A 13,612-nucleotide genomic window follows, 5' to 3' on the forward strand; every position below is an offset into this window, starting at 1 on the left:
TAGTGTTGTGCTGAGCTTTTAAAGATCTCTGAAAGAGATGAAGCTCCTATTTTAAAGGCTACTCTACCATGAAAAGTCAAAAAGTGATATTTTAGACCAGTCCATATCCTTACGTTGTACCAGGGTAGTATGCATAGTGTAAAGTCAGCTTATTAAAGTGAATGTTGAGTCACAGAATCACAGAATCTTAAGAGTTGGAAGGGACTTCAAAAGATCGTCTAGCCAACCCTCCTGCAAGAGCAGGACCACCTAGAGTAGGTCACACAGGAACTCGTCCAGGTGGGTTTTGGGAAGTGCGGATACAGACAGCAATAATCAGAAACTTGTCTGCTGAACTGATCTTTAATCTTTTGAGCTTGAATGGCTGCAACAATAGCCAGGGTCAGCTCTTAGTCATTTTAATCCAGCTTTCCAAGTTCATTTTCTGGAGGCACTCCATGAACTGAATTTATTACCCTTCATATAGCTTGCACCTTATGGCAAGCCTTACTCACTGCTCTGAAACCCACGGTTCATCATTCGTATTCCTTTGCACCCCTTGATACCTTCACTCACCAGCTATGGGGCTCATTCTGTGACGGCTCTGTTCCCTCCAAAACAGAGGCAATTTTAACATGCGATGGCAGTCACGTGGCTGCACTGATTGAGATTGTGACCACCTATGCCCAGCTTCCCTTGCATCTAACTCTTTTTCAGTCTGCGCATCTACACATAGCTTTGGTCCTCTCACAAAATAGGTCTCCCAGCCCTACACACAGTGATTGTAGTGGCTGTCTCACAAGGTCCAAACATTCTACTCTCTGACATCTGAGTTTTAGAATTTCTGGTAAGTGCTTGCTTGCATGTTACACTGGTATGTACATACTGTTGGGTAGTCATTAAGCATTATTTTTTCACAGCTGGTTTTACTCCTTATCTCATGCTTGGTTGCTTTCTGCTAAAAAAATGAAACTTCAGAAAGACAACTACAAGGTACTTGTGTTAAAAGACTGTTTCACCAAAACTGCTGTAAAAAATCTGGCCTTTCTTCTTCCTAAAAAGATACAGGAATGTCAAGTACAAAATAATTTGTTCATACTCTAGTTTTGTAGTTACGTTGTAGAAGATGCTCAGAATTAATATATTTAACAAAATTTCAATGTTTTAGATTTATTTCTCACTAATCTTGTGAATTTATCAAAAACCAGTAGTTCACCTGCCTATAAATTTCATAGAATTCCTTGATTTAGAGAAAATATTGTATGATTATAGACTATTGTCTTTTATCTTTCAAGCAATAAAATGACTTTTGAAAATTTACCCTGTAAACAGGGGCAGTATTATTAATAGCACACATCTCTAACTGTTTTTTCTGAGTTTATTTATGTAATAGTAAGTTCCTGAATTGAAGCACAACTGGCAAGGGATAGGAATATGTATTTCATACTGCAGCAGTGAACAAAACTAATTTTATTTGTCCTTTCAAAATAAATGTTGTAAAATAATTCAAAACAATTCTGTATCTCTCTCTGGTTTCTAGTGACATAAATATATAAGTCTCACACATCTTACTTTTTGATTTTATTCCACTAGAATTCCCTGCCTGGAATAATAGATATGGTTTAGCTGCATATAGATACATTTGCTTCTATATATTCTAACAAAATACGAATTGAGGATAAAAAGGCTGAGTTGAAAATGTGTATTCCTCATAGAGCAGAGAGGTGTTCTCTGCTTTTGTCTTCAAAATCATGTCTCATCAAACTGGGTCAGACTTTTTTGTTTCGTCAGTTTTGAATATCGAGATTGGGCTCTGAACAATGCAGCTTCACCCCTGACAGCATCTGATTTCATTTAATATAATTAAGCCCAGAAAGTTGCCACATTTGTCCTGACAATAGTCAGGCTTGAACGTACATTTACAGCTGTTGTCAGGAGAGTTCTTATCTTGCTTTGCATTAACACACTGAAACATATCTCCAAAATGTGTTAATTAAATTTACTGGAGTTATATAACTTGCAGAAAAAGAAGTTATAATTAGGAAAAAAAAAGCATTTAAATGTATTTCTGTATCTAAAAATAAATCTTTTCCCTGTGTACCATGTAATCATACTTAAACAATGAAATGGGATAGTACAATTCCTTTGAAACTGGCAGTGCCTTTGATTTATTTGTGTTTGTTTCGGAGTTATTGCCGTAGTTCAATCTCTTTTCTTAATCTCTTTAAATTAATCCATCTACCTAACAAATACTGAAAATGTTGTGATGTGAACATCAAGAGTTTTTACACCTCCCATTAGTGTTAGGTTTGTTTTAATAAATCCCTTCCATCAGACAGATCTAGAATTCTATGTAATCTTTCATAAAGGTAAAAAAAATAGTATTAGAATTGCAAAGTAGACTTGAAGAAGTATGTTAAGTACTTTATAACCTTGTTATGATGCATTTCCTACAGGGTTGATCCAGTGCCCCATGATGCTCCCAAACCTCCAGGATATACACGATTTGTCTGTATTTCTGATACTCACTCAAGAACTGATCCCATCCAAATGCCATATGGAGATGTGTTAATACATGCTGGTGATTTTACTGAGCTGGGACTTCCTAGTGAAGTGAAAAAATTCAACGAGTGGCTAGGTAGGTATTGAATTCTGTGTGGATTTGAAAGTAAATTTGTTTACTGATTGTATCTGCCCCTTCTGCCTCCCATTAAAAACCATCATGCACTCAGAAATGATGAATATTAATTTGACTTTTAAATTTGAATGGTAATGAGCAGCTTTTTTTTTTAAGAAATATTTTTTGCATTTTTCCAACTGAGCAAATAAGATTTGTGAGACTATTCATCTGTTCTGCCTTCACACTCTCAAGTGTACATTAAGCAACTTCTTGGTGATAGCAACATTTAAAGTCAGTAGGCCTTTAATGATTTACATAAAACCTCTTACATACATTGTTATGGCTTTGCTTCCTTGCAAAAAAAAAGTTGTTGTGACTGAAAACATTTGTCTGTTTAACCCTGGAGGCTCATAGTTGTGGTGTTTTTTTTTTTTTTTATGTGAGCCTCAGCTGCACCACAGTGATGAATTCCAAACAAAGCAAAACGTGTGCCTGTGGTTGCTGTCTTGGATGTAGCAGACCAGATGTAGATGCCTTCTGTATGCAACTGTTGGCATTGGTAACTGAAATTCTGTTCCACTGGGCAAGAAAGTGGTGATTTGCATGTGCTTCTGTAATGTTTTGTATATGCTAAAAAAAATGACAGTGAAAATTGGAAAGCATACACTGTATCCAGACAAAAACCGTGATCGGTATTGTTCCTGCAGCAGTGCGGATACCTTAGTTTAGAATAAAAATGGATTCTGGATTCTGGTACTTCAGTATCAAAAAGGAGTGAGAGGAAATGAAGGAGCTCGAGAGAGAAAGGACACAGTTTAAGGGTAATGGGCTTCAGTTTTTAAGTAGATATTTTTTTCCTGTAGTTGGTGGTTTTGCATTTTTCCTGTCTTTTTTGCTACATATTATAGCATTTTGCTCTGGGAAGGCACAAAGCAGACAGATGCATGTAGGCTGAAATGGAATATTAAAAAAAAGTGAGGACTTCACAATTTAAACAAATATTTACTAGCAAATAATTATCAGCAAGACTGATAAATATTTATTTGAGCTTAGGAACTCAATAATATGCCCCACATGGAACAATTGCATTGTTCTATGAATATTAAGGTAGGAACAGTATGTGGAAATAACACGCTCTCTTATAGTGCCCTTACCTCTTGTCTCTGTACCCAAATGGAACAGGTTGGTTGTAAAACGGGAGAGCAAATTTTAATCCTATTTCATAGGTCTCTACCATGTATTATGTACTGAAAATAGCATATAAAGATTATACAAACCATATGGTTATCGCTTCTGAATAGTGCCCATTTTATTTATCTGCTAGTGTGGGAAGAAAAGTGCTTTGGGATATTGCTAGCGAGCAAGGATGAGGACTACACACATTACTTGCTGCACAGGTTTTGTCTGCCTAGTTCCCCATCTGCCTCCCTGCTGGTCACAGCTGTACAGTGTTCTGAAGAAGTCCTTAAGCTGAAATCCTCTCAGTATGGTAGGGAAGTTTCCCAAGGCATTTCTGTGATGGTCTTTTAATCATTTTTATTCAAAAAGAAGGCTTAATTTTCTGACTTTTCAAGCATGCTTCCGATTTCATGATACTGTTCAGTTTGGGAAAAGGTGATATTTGTGGTTTGAGGTACATTTTTTCAAGAACATATTTGAGATATACAGATTTAACAAGTTAAAGATTAAAAAAAAATCTTGATGATTTGAAAAAATGGAAAATGTTAACTTCATTTTTTTAATTCTTTCTAGAAGATTTGATAGAAAAGTAATTTGGGGTCACTATGTACGTTTCATGCAGCTAGCATTTAAAATTTTGTTCCAGTTCAAAATTGTAAACTAATTTTATTAACTTACAGTTCATGAGATTTCAAAATGAAAAATGGCTTTTTTGTAAAGCTTTTTTTTAAATGAACAATTTATCAATTCTTAAGTAACTTGACCGTTTGCAAAATATATAGTAAGAGGTAGAATGGTTTAAAGTATTCTCTTTGAGAAGAAGAAATGTCAAAATTCATTGGCAATTTTTATGTGAAAGGCACTGGTCTCCAACAGTTTTGATTTTTCTAGATAGCTGCTTCCCCTGCCTTCCACGACTTTGCAGCTTTCACAGCCTCACCAGCTTTTTCCTTCTTTCTTAACATTTTACTAGTTTATTGAAAAAAACTACTTGACTGACATGGACTTATACCTCCATCACTGCCACCAATTATTCCTGTCTATCCGTTCATCCCAGACTCCCCTTCCCACTTAGTTATTTTGTTCTGGGTCAAGCCCATGTCTTTTCCATTATTAGACTATAACTTTGTTTACGCTTTGGAATTAACAATAGAATTATTTGTTTGTTACACCTTCTCTTGATCTCAACTTCCTCTTAGGCACTAGATACATATCCCACTCCTTCTTTTCCACTGTGTCTTTATGCATATCCTTTAGCTTTCTGTTCCATCATACCTTCTCGAGTCTGTGCCACTCTGGTCTATCAGCCAATTTTTTCTTTTCAGGAAGCCCTTTAGCAAGTTCAGATTTTACTTTTCTGCTCTACATAAAATTTCTGTGCCAGTCTGATGCAAAGTGTATTTTACATTAACATCATTAACTTGTGTGGACCTTATGGTTATATTGAGCACATGCTCAAGTGTTGTACTAATAGAGGCACGTTGGCTAGCTGAGTCATACCCTAAAATATGTTCTCTCTTTTTTAAGCTAACTGTATGTGGGTACACTGGAAGGCCTGTAACATCTCAGATATACACGTCTTTCCAGCCCAGTATTGTCTTTGTGGCCAGCAGCCCAGGTGCACTGCTTCGTCTACCCCTTGGTCACCTAGTTTTACACACCCTGAAAGCTCTCTGTTTCATTTCACTTTGAGTGCTTTTGTAATCAGTTGTTTTCCTTCACTTTCCTTAAAGCCCCTTCCCCTCTTCCCAGAGAGGGATTTGAGGTTTTACTAGCGCTAGATTGGTGCCTAACTCTGTGGAGGAAGTTAAACGCTGATGATAACTGGATTTGCATGTTTTCTCAGCTTTCTCTGCTACGATTTCCTGAGCCACAGCATTACTTTGTATTTAATATGTATATTTTTCTTCTCTGAATTTTTTAATTGCCTTTTGGATCTGTGCAAGTTTTGAGTGCCAACACAATCCTGTGTTATAGTTCCACAATGTGATATGAATTGCTTGAAGAACTTTGCCTATTTTGAACTTGTCATCTACTAGATTTATTTTGTATTTCTTTGTACTGGAAGAGGCAAGTGAACAACATAATTCTTCATTCTGCTTAAGAATTTTTAGGCTCTTCCTTTATCTGCCCTTAAGATATTTTTCAGGCTGAAAACACTTTAGAAGTCCTTAAACGGCTTTGATCATCTGTGTCACCCTTTGTACTTCTTTGTTCTCTTATTGTTTTAAAAATAGGGAAACCAGGACTTGCACATGATTTATCCTATTTGTGTTCTCTTTCCTAGTGTTGTGATTATTCTGGTTTTTATTTTCGATTGTGACATTTTGACAATAATATGGCATTTTCATAACATTGCCTATTATAACTCTATGAACTCTTTCATGAATGGTAATATCTGGTTCAGAACCCATCAGTGTATATCTGTAGTTGGTATTTTTTTTCCAGCACTTGAATTATTCTGCATAAATTTATATTCAGTTTCATCTGTCCCCTTGTTGTCCAGTCATGCAGTATCATGATGTACTTTTGCAAGTCAGATTTCTTTTTTGCTACCTTTTTTCACGTTAGCTAGGAAAATTAAGGGGAAAAGGGAAGAATAGTTATTTTACAAAGCTTACCAACCATGCCAGGCTGGTCAGTTTTCTCCCTCTTCTCCTGAATTGACCTTTCTAATGTTTTGTATTTAATCTTTTTTTTTTTTTTTTAATCTGGTTTCTTCTCCGACTGTATTTTCTTCCAGATTTGAAAATCCAATTTTGAAGAATTAGAAAAAAGTAGTAGAAAATATATGTCGTACAGTAGGGCCAAACTGAAGGCCATGAGGCCAACAAAACTTTCTAACGACATTTTAAGAATGCATGACACTGCAGCTTTGATTGAACACATGCTAATTTTCCAATATGTCCAGGAGATTTTAGTGACAGCACTTGAAATAGCCAAAAATAATTTGGGGGAATTGTTGATAAAAACATGGACCTGTTAAAACAGTTGAGGGCCACAGAAATAAGCAGAGGGATGGAACACTTCCTCTGGGAAGAAAGAGTGAGAGAGTTGGAGTTGTTCAGCCTGGAGAGAAGGAGATTCCAGGGAGACATTATTGCAGCTTTTCAATATATAAAAGAGGGCTTACAAGAAAGATGAAGAAAGGTTTTTTTTACCAAGACTTGTAGTGACTGGGTAAGGGGCACTGGTTTTAAACTGGGAGTAGAAAACAGTTTTTTACAACAGGTGTGATGAGACACAGAACTGGTTGCCCAGAGAGATTGTGGATGTCCCATCGTTGAAAATGTTCAAAGACAAATTAGATGAGACTTCAGTCAGTCTAATCTGATGGAAAACAACCCTGCCTGTGGCAGGGCTGCTGGACTAGGTCATCTCTAAAGGTCTCCTCCAACTCAAACCATTCTATGATTCTGTGTAATCCAGGCTCGATAAGTTAGATTATATCATCAGATATTTTAAGCCTACTATGCACTCTCCTCAGCTTTTTCATTATTTTTGGTTTTTGTTATTTGTTCTCTACCTGCATATAAATGAAATATGTTGTAGGACAAATATAAAGACACATGTCCAGCTTTAGTGCACTCATCAAGTAATGACTCTAAAACCGTCTCTTATTTTTTATCTCCCTTATTGTTGGCACTGGAAATTGCCTGCTTGGCTCAGTTGCTCTTGTAATTTCCTTTGCTCAAATCTGTAATATCATTTTTAAATTGTGCATGCTTCAGGACCCACTATCACTTTGAGACTGTGGGTTACTTTCCTGGAAATTTAACTAAATAGTCGATCTGTGATATAAGCTGCAACACATACTTCCATATTCTTTCTCAGAATTCTCTTCAGTGCGTGGATTGGAAAGATTACTTAAACTAACACATTTTATAATATCCCTTGTTTCAGTGTGTTTGCTTCAGATTTTCCAATGTCAAAGACAGTCTTCCTATCTGAAATTCAAGTTCAAGCTAAATTATAAAAAACCAGAAGGTGGCTTTGCATTGTAGTGGAAAATAATAATTAGCTCTTCAGAGTATTTTCCTGAAAATGTTAATCACACACACATGCACACACACACACACACAAATAATTAAATTATTTGACATGTACTTCAGAAATTGACCTGGGCAGATTCAGCTCAAAGGACAATAATTTTATTTCAGACAAATATGTGTTTTAGAGTGAAGATGCCTTCCCAGCTGTTGTAACTAGCACTTCTAGAATTATTGTTCTTATTGGGTAGTAGAAAAGAATCAACTAATTTTTATCAATAAACATTATCCTTACTTTTAAGTTCTTAACAAAAATGATCTTCAGAAATGCCTGAAATATTAGGCTTAACTTCACTTTTACTTTACAGGTATTTTATATTTTTAGATTCAATAATACATTTAAAACTAGATAAGAAGAAAGAAAACCAGCTTCAGAACAGCAAAAGAAATTAGGATTTTTGAATTGTAGTCATGCCATTTTGACCATCAGTAATTACACTATTTTTATGTTAATGTAGAAACCCCTTGAAAGAAGTATTTAAGCACTAATTATCTGTTTACAAAAGAATGGCTTTGGAAATGCAGTGAAAAACATTGAGCTGTGTAGGGATTTAGAACAGATGTCATTTTTAAAAGACTGGGCATAGTAAAAAAAGTGTTGGTTTTTATTGCGTTTGTTACATGTGTGATGGCTTAGATTCATTTGTACATCTAGGACTCAGACAGTACAGCAGAGAAAAATGCACTGCAGCGAACCTTCAGGTATTTCTCAGCTGCTGGGGAGTTAGTATGTCTTGAAGACTTCTGAATCTTAAACTCATTGACAGGAGTCTCAGGAAGTATTTAAGGTACATCCTTACATTGGGAGGATGACTCAGAACAACTATTTTCCAGGTATTCCTCCCGTGCTAGTGGTGAGAAGCTGCTGAAGCTGTAGGAGCAGTAGGTGCTAAAGGATTTTTCCTTCATTCCTTCCTTTGAAACACACATATGTTTTGGGGGGATTTCTTGCACTTGGTACTAATACTGAGGTTCCTACTTTCCACTAGTAGAGTGGAAAGTAGCCAAATTTCATGACTGAGTCTCTGAGATGACTTGCCTAGAAGCATCCAGTGATTTTCTTAAATATTGAGATCCCTGATCCCCAAATAAGCCAGTAAGTGAAAATATCCAGTCTTATTCCAAAGAAGCAGACAAGTGCGGCTTCAGGAAGGTGGTACAGCCCGGAAGTGGAAAGAGCAATCAGAGAACGGAAGATCTGGAATATGATTCTGTGAACTGTCATTGGATGTGTCAGAGATACCTTTAAAGAGCCTGAGGAAGACAGGCAACCAAATTCTAGTTAGTCCTCTTAGATATGACAGATGCTTTATTGTTCCCCCTTGTAAAATTGTGAAAATGGTGCTTGATCCACCTACCACAGGAACGTGTTAGAGGATTAATTATCCTCAGCACAGCACTTTGAACACCTATTGCAAAGCACTATACACAAACATTAAACATTGTTACCAGTGCTGTGCACCTCATACAGTGACATGACACACAGCTCTTTATAGTCTTCCTTTCCCGAAGGTGGCAGCTGGGAGATACTGAAAGGGCCTTTGTGGGATCTGGATCTGAATAGGAATCTGTGTCAGCGTGCAAAGACATCCATACAACAAGTCTCAAATAATTTGTAATCATTACTTTTTAACTCAGTTCTCTATCTCCTTTCCTTTCATTGTCCCCAGATACAAAACTAGAATATTCTAGAGGGAAGAAAAGAATGTAGATGTAGAAATGTAGAAATTTGTCCCCTCAGGCAGGTGTATTATTTAAGAATATAACTATTCCAGGAAGTAAAAAAGAAACATGGATCCCATGGTTCATGTACTTGGTGGTTCTCAAACCATTAATTTGCCATAGTCTAAGGGTGTACATCAAAGGAGGGTGCATAAAGGCAAACCTTGCAGTTGTACAATATTCTGGTCACCTGTTACTGACCACTAGTGGACAGAGGATACACAACTACATAATCTTTTGGCATGACTCACTGCAGCCACCCTAATGGTCTGATTTGTGTCATGCATTGGGTTGATTCTGCATAATTACAGGGTAATTAAATAATCCGGAGTAAAAGGAAGCCACTTTTCCTTTAGAAGTAATTTTGGCCAATTATTATGCACGTGAAGGGGTGCATATAAAGCACAGTATATCAAAGAGCCTAAGATGGACTACACTCAGATACCTTTTAGTTTTATTTGCCTTTATTTAAGAGCTCTGTTTTGCAAATGTGAGCAGTACTGTATGTGTTTGCTGGTTTAGTGTTTGATATAATTACTGGCTTTTACAATGCAAGAATGTCTAAAGCTAGCAGGTTACAGATGACTTAGGAGGGAGTGTTCATTTACAATGTTATTCCAGATTACACACCATACAAAAAGTATGTTAATGTGAATTTCCCAGACATCAGCCCCAGTGTTTAAACACAGAACTGTCAAAGAGATGCTAAAAAGCAATCTGAGACAGTTATGCAGTCTTTTGACTATATCACTCACTTCTGTATTCTAAAAGGTTGAAATGAGAGGGAAAAAGCATTAAGTGGGCACTTACATGATTGTCACTGCTTTTAATGAACACTAAAAATTCTGCACAGTACAATACCAGGAGAGAAAAAAAGCACATCTGCTTGTACAAGTTTGCATTTATCTTGGAGAACTTGCAAGCTGATAATAATAGTAAGCTGCAAAGGAGGTCACAAGTTGACAAAGATGTCCAACCTTTTAGTACAAGAAGAACCTGGAGTATAAACATGCATTTCCTTTTGAATTACATGCAACGTTGATCTAATTCACAGACGTGAAAACTTGCTGATAGAACAAGATGAACCTTTGAGCACACAGAATTGTACTTTGAACAAAATTAAATGCAGAGAGGTAGCAAACAAAGGCACATTGTTCAGTGCTTTGCTTTATGCAGTGTGTAGTTCAAGTAACAGTTCCCCAGCATTTCAAGTTGTTTTGTAAAAATTATGTTCATCATAAAAAGAACCTACTGTAGTTTAGAAGTTAAGAATTGCTGTAATAATTTCGTAACTACTGCATAAATGTGCAAAAAATTAGATGTTCAGATGATTTTCTTAATTAGTAATCTACAGTAATGAAAGGATATATAAAGGAGATATAAACAGAGATGTTACTGGATAAACAATATATATATTCTTACACACTTACCAGAACTACTGTCAGATTTTTATACTAAGCAAACAAAGGGTAAGAAACTTTCTGAGGAGGGCTTTCCATAGCTGACAAAACTCCATGTATGTAGTTAAGAGGTTAGTGAGATGACAATGTATAAGCTAAATACAATATCCCAGTTTTTTGACAGTAAAACAATCACAAATTAAAATAAATTACATTGGTTTAGATGATTTAGGGCAGAATTTTTTGTACGATGAGCTGTTCTTGGAGAAGAACAACTGTTGCTTATTTGGATTTCGTCTTGTAGACGTCTTGTGGGTTTTTAGGTGTCTCATAAGGTGTCTCATTCCTTTGAAGGCTCTTCTTCAGACTGGGCATTGGTCTTAAAAATTACTTTGAGGAAACTCAAGGAGCATAATTACCTTTGAGGCCTTTACTCTTCTTCTGAATATAGTAAATGACTTTTGAATCTGTTGGGCATTTTCAGAGTGATTTTGGGAGACAAGCATATAGAAGTCTAAAGCACTGTGCTTCTACAAGTTTTGTTTCTGTAAGAAAATAGACCCTTTGCTAAAACTGCCAAATTAAGCGCAAGATAATGTTTCCTGCCTTTTTCTTCACAGCGGGGGAGATTAGAAGAAGGAAAGGAGAGGGGAAAATGAGGCTAGAAAGATGAAGAACTGTGTAGCAGAGGGGACAGAAAAGGGAGAAATCTGTCATCCCATGTTAAGAATGAAATGGTGAAAGATTGAATGGTAGCTTGGAGCCCCATTGTAAATTGGCAGAAGGCAAATGTTGGATGTGGCCTGAAAGAGAACGCCCTGAAGCCCAGGACTGAATTGCAGCCAGCATGTTTCTAACAGAATTTAGTAAACAGTTCTCTTGATTCCAAACCCAGTAGGATGAAGTGGTTAGAGGTTGATTGTGGAGAAAAATAATTTTAATTTCTTGCAAGTTGGACATTATAGGAGGAAAAAAAAAACATTATAGGAAAAAAATGAAATTTTTCTTAGAATTGAAGTTTTTATTCACCTCTAAATATTTTAAACTGATATTTTTCTTCTTTTTGTTTCCTTGGTAATGTCAGAATCACTACACAAGTTTCCAAATATATACCATTCCATGCAAGTGATATTTTAATAATTTTAATATGGAAAATTGTTTAGGTAAAATTTTTCCAAACAATTCTAGTTGTAGTTCATCTCCAGGTTATAGGGGTATTTTATCAGAAGCTTCTCAGGTGCCAAGAACAGGGACATCCCTGGTCTTTGAGCAAAAACACTTCTCTTGTTTTGACTAGTCAAAATAAGATCAGGAAAAAAAAAGTAACTTTCCCTCGAATTCATAACTTTTCCTTTTTTTTTGGGTTTGAAAATGCATCTTTGTCTCTCATAGCATATGTTCTTGCATGTGTTTCTTGGCACTCCTGAAGGGCAGATCTATTTCTTACATGCTTGCTGCCTTAATTTTGCTGGGGAATGAGTTTTGTCCTGGATGTGTGCAAATTCCTTTGACAGGCATAAATTTTCTTTAATATCTTTGTAACATAGAGGTTCTGTATTAATACCAAGTTTGCTACCTGCCCACCAGCAAAGCCATATGGTAGCGTCAAATGTTAATTGGCTAACAGTTGGGTACTTAATCCTACTCATTTGCCAAATGGATAGTATAAGAAACTGAGACCATGGTTAATGGAACTTGCTCTGTAGTCCTGTTAAATTGCTTTGTCCACCATAGATTTGTTCCATTAGAATCACAACATGTTTTTACTTTTCGTCACCTTTGTTGCAGGCTCTTCATAAATCTTGGTAGGTTTCCAGTGTAGACTTACAGAAACCTACAATCACACGGGGTGGAGGTGACTTCTGGAGGTCACTGAGGCCCGCCTCCTGTTCAAAGCAGGCCTTTTCAGAGCAGGCTCCTTAGAGCCTCGTTGAATTGAGTTTTGTGTATCTCCAAGGGTGGAGATTTCACAGCTGCTCTGGGCACCTGTTCCACTTTCTGACCATCCCCATGGCAAAATTCTTTCCGTATACCATATTCCCACTTGCGTCTGTTTCATTTTCTTGTATCTGTGTGCACCTATGAGAAGAACCTAACTCTGCCTTCTCTTTCTCTTGAGATCAGGTAGTTACAGACAGCAGTAAGGTCTTCATCTTCTCTAGGCTGGACAGACTTGGATCTCAGCCTCTTACTGCATGCCACATTCTCCAATCATCTTAGTGGCCCTCTGCTAGACTTGTATCAGTTTGTCAGTAGTTTTTCCTTTTACTGAGGAATCCAGAACTGGACACCACTCAAAGTGTCATCTCACAAGTGCTAGATAGAGGAGATATATCACTCCCTTTGTTCATCCATTTTCACTGTTACTAATACAGGCCAAAATGTGGTGGGCTGTCTTTGCCACAAAGACACACTACTGAGTCTTCTTGAATGAAACTACTCCCTCCTAAGTGCAGGAGTTTGCATTTGCTTCTGATAAAGTTTATTAAGTTCCTGTCAGGCCACTTTTCCAGCCTTTGGAGATTCCTCTGAATAGCAGACATAGTTCCTCCATGAGTGGAACCTCAGACACCCACATCTGATTTTGTGTTGTCTGCAAACTTGCTGAAAGCACACTCCATCAGATCATCCATGCTGTTGGTAAAGATGGGAGGCAGTATTGA

At 36.8% G+C, this 13,612-nt stretch overlaps 1 protein-coding gene across 1 annotated transcript in view; it reads left to right on the forward strand.

Annotated features, from left to right (window-relative positions):
* Positions 1-13,612, forward strand: part of MPPED1 (metallophosphoesterase domain containing 1) — a 65,884-nt gene that overhangs the window by 17,572 nt on the left and 34,700 nt on the right. The window contains exon 3 of the mRNA XM_061988785.1: positions 2,436-2,617. Coding sequence (XP_061844769.1) covers positions 2,436-2,617 — 182 coding nt within the window. The remainder of the gene's footprint in view (positions 1-2,435; positions 2,618-13,612) is intronic.

This window comes from Colius striatus, chromosome 1, assembly GCF_028858725.1.
Source record: "Colius striatus isolate bColStr4 chromosome 1, bColStr4.1.hap1, whole genome shotgun sequence".
Taxonomy (NCBI): domain Eukaryota; kingdom Metazoa; phylum Chordata; class Aves; order Coliiformes; family Coliidae; genus Colius; species Colius striatus.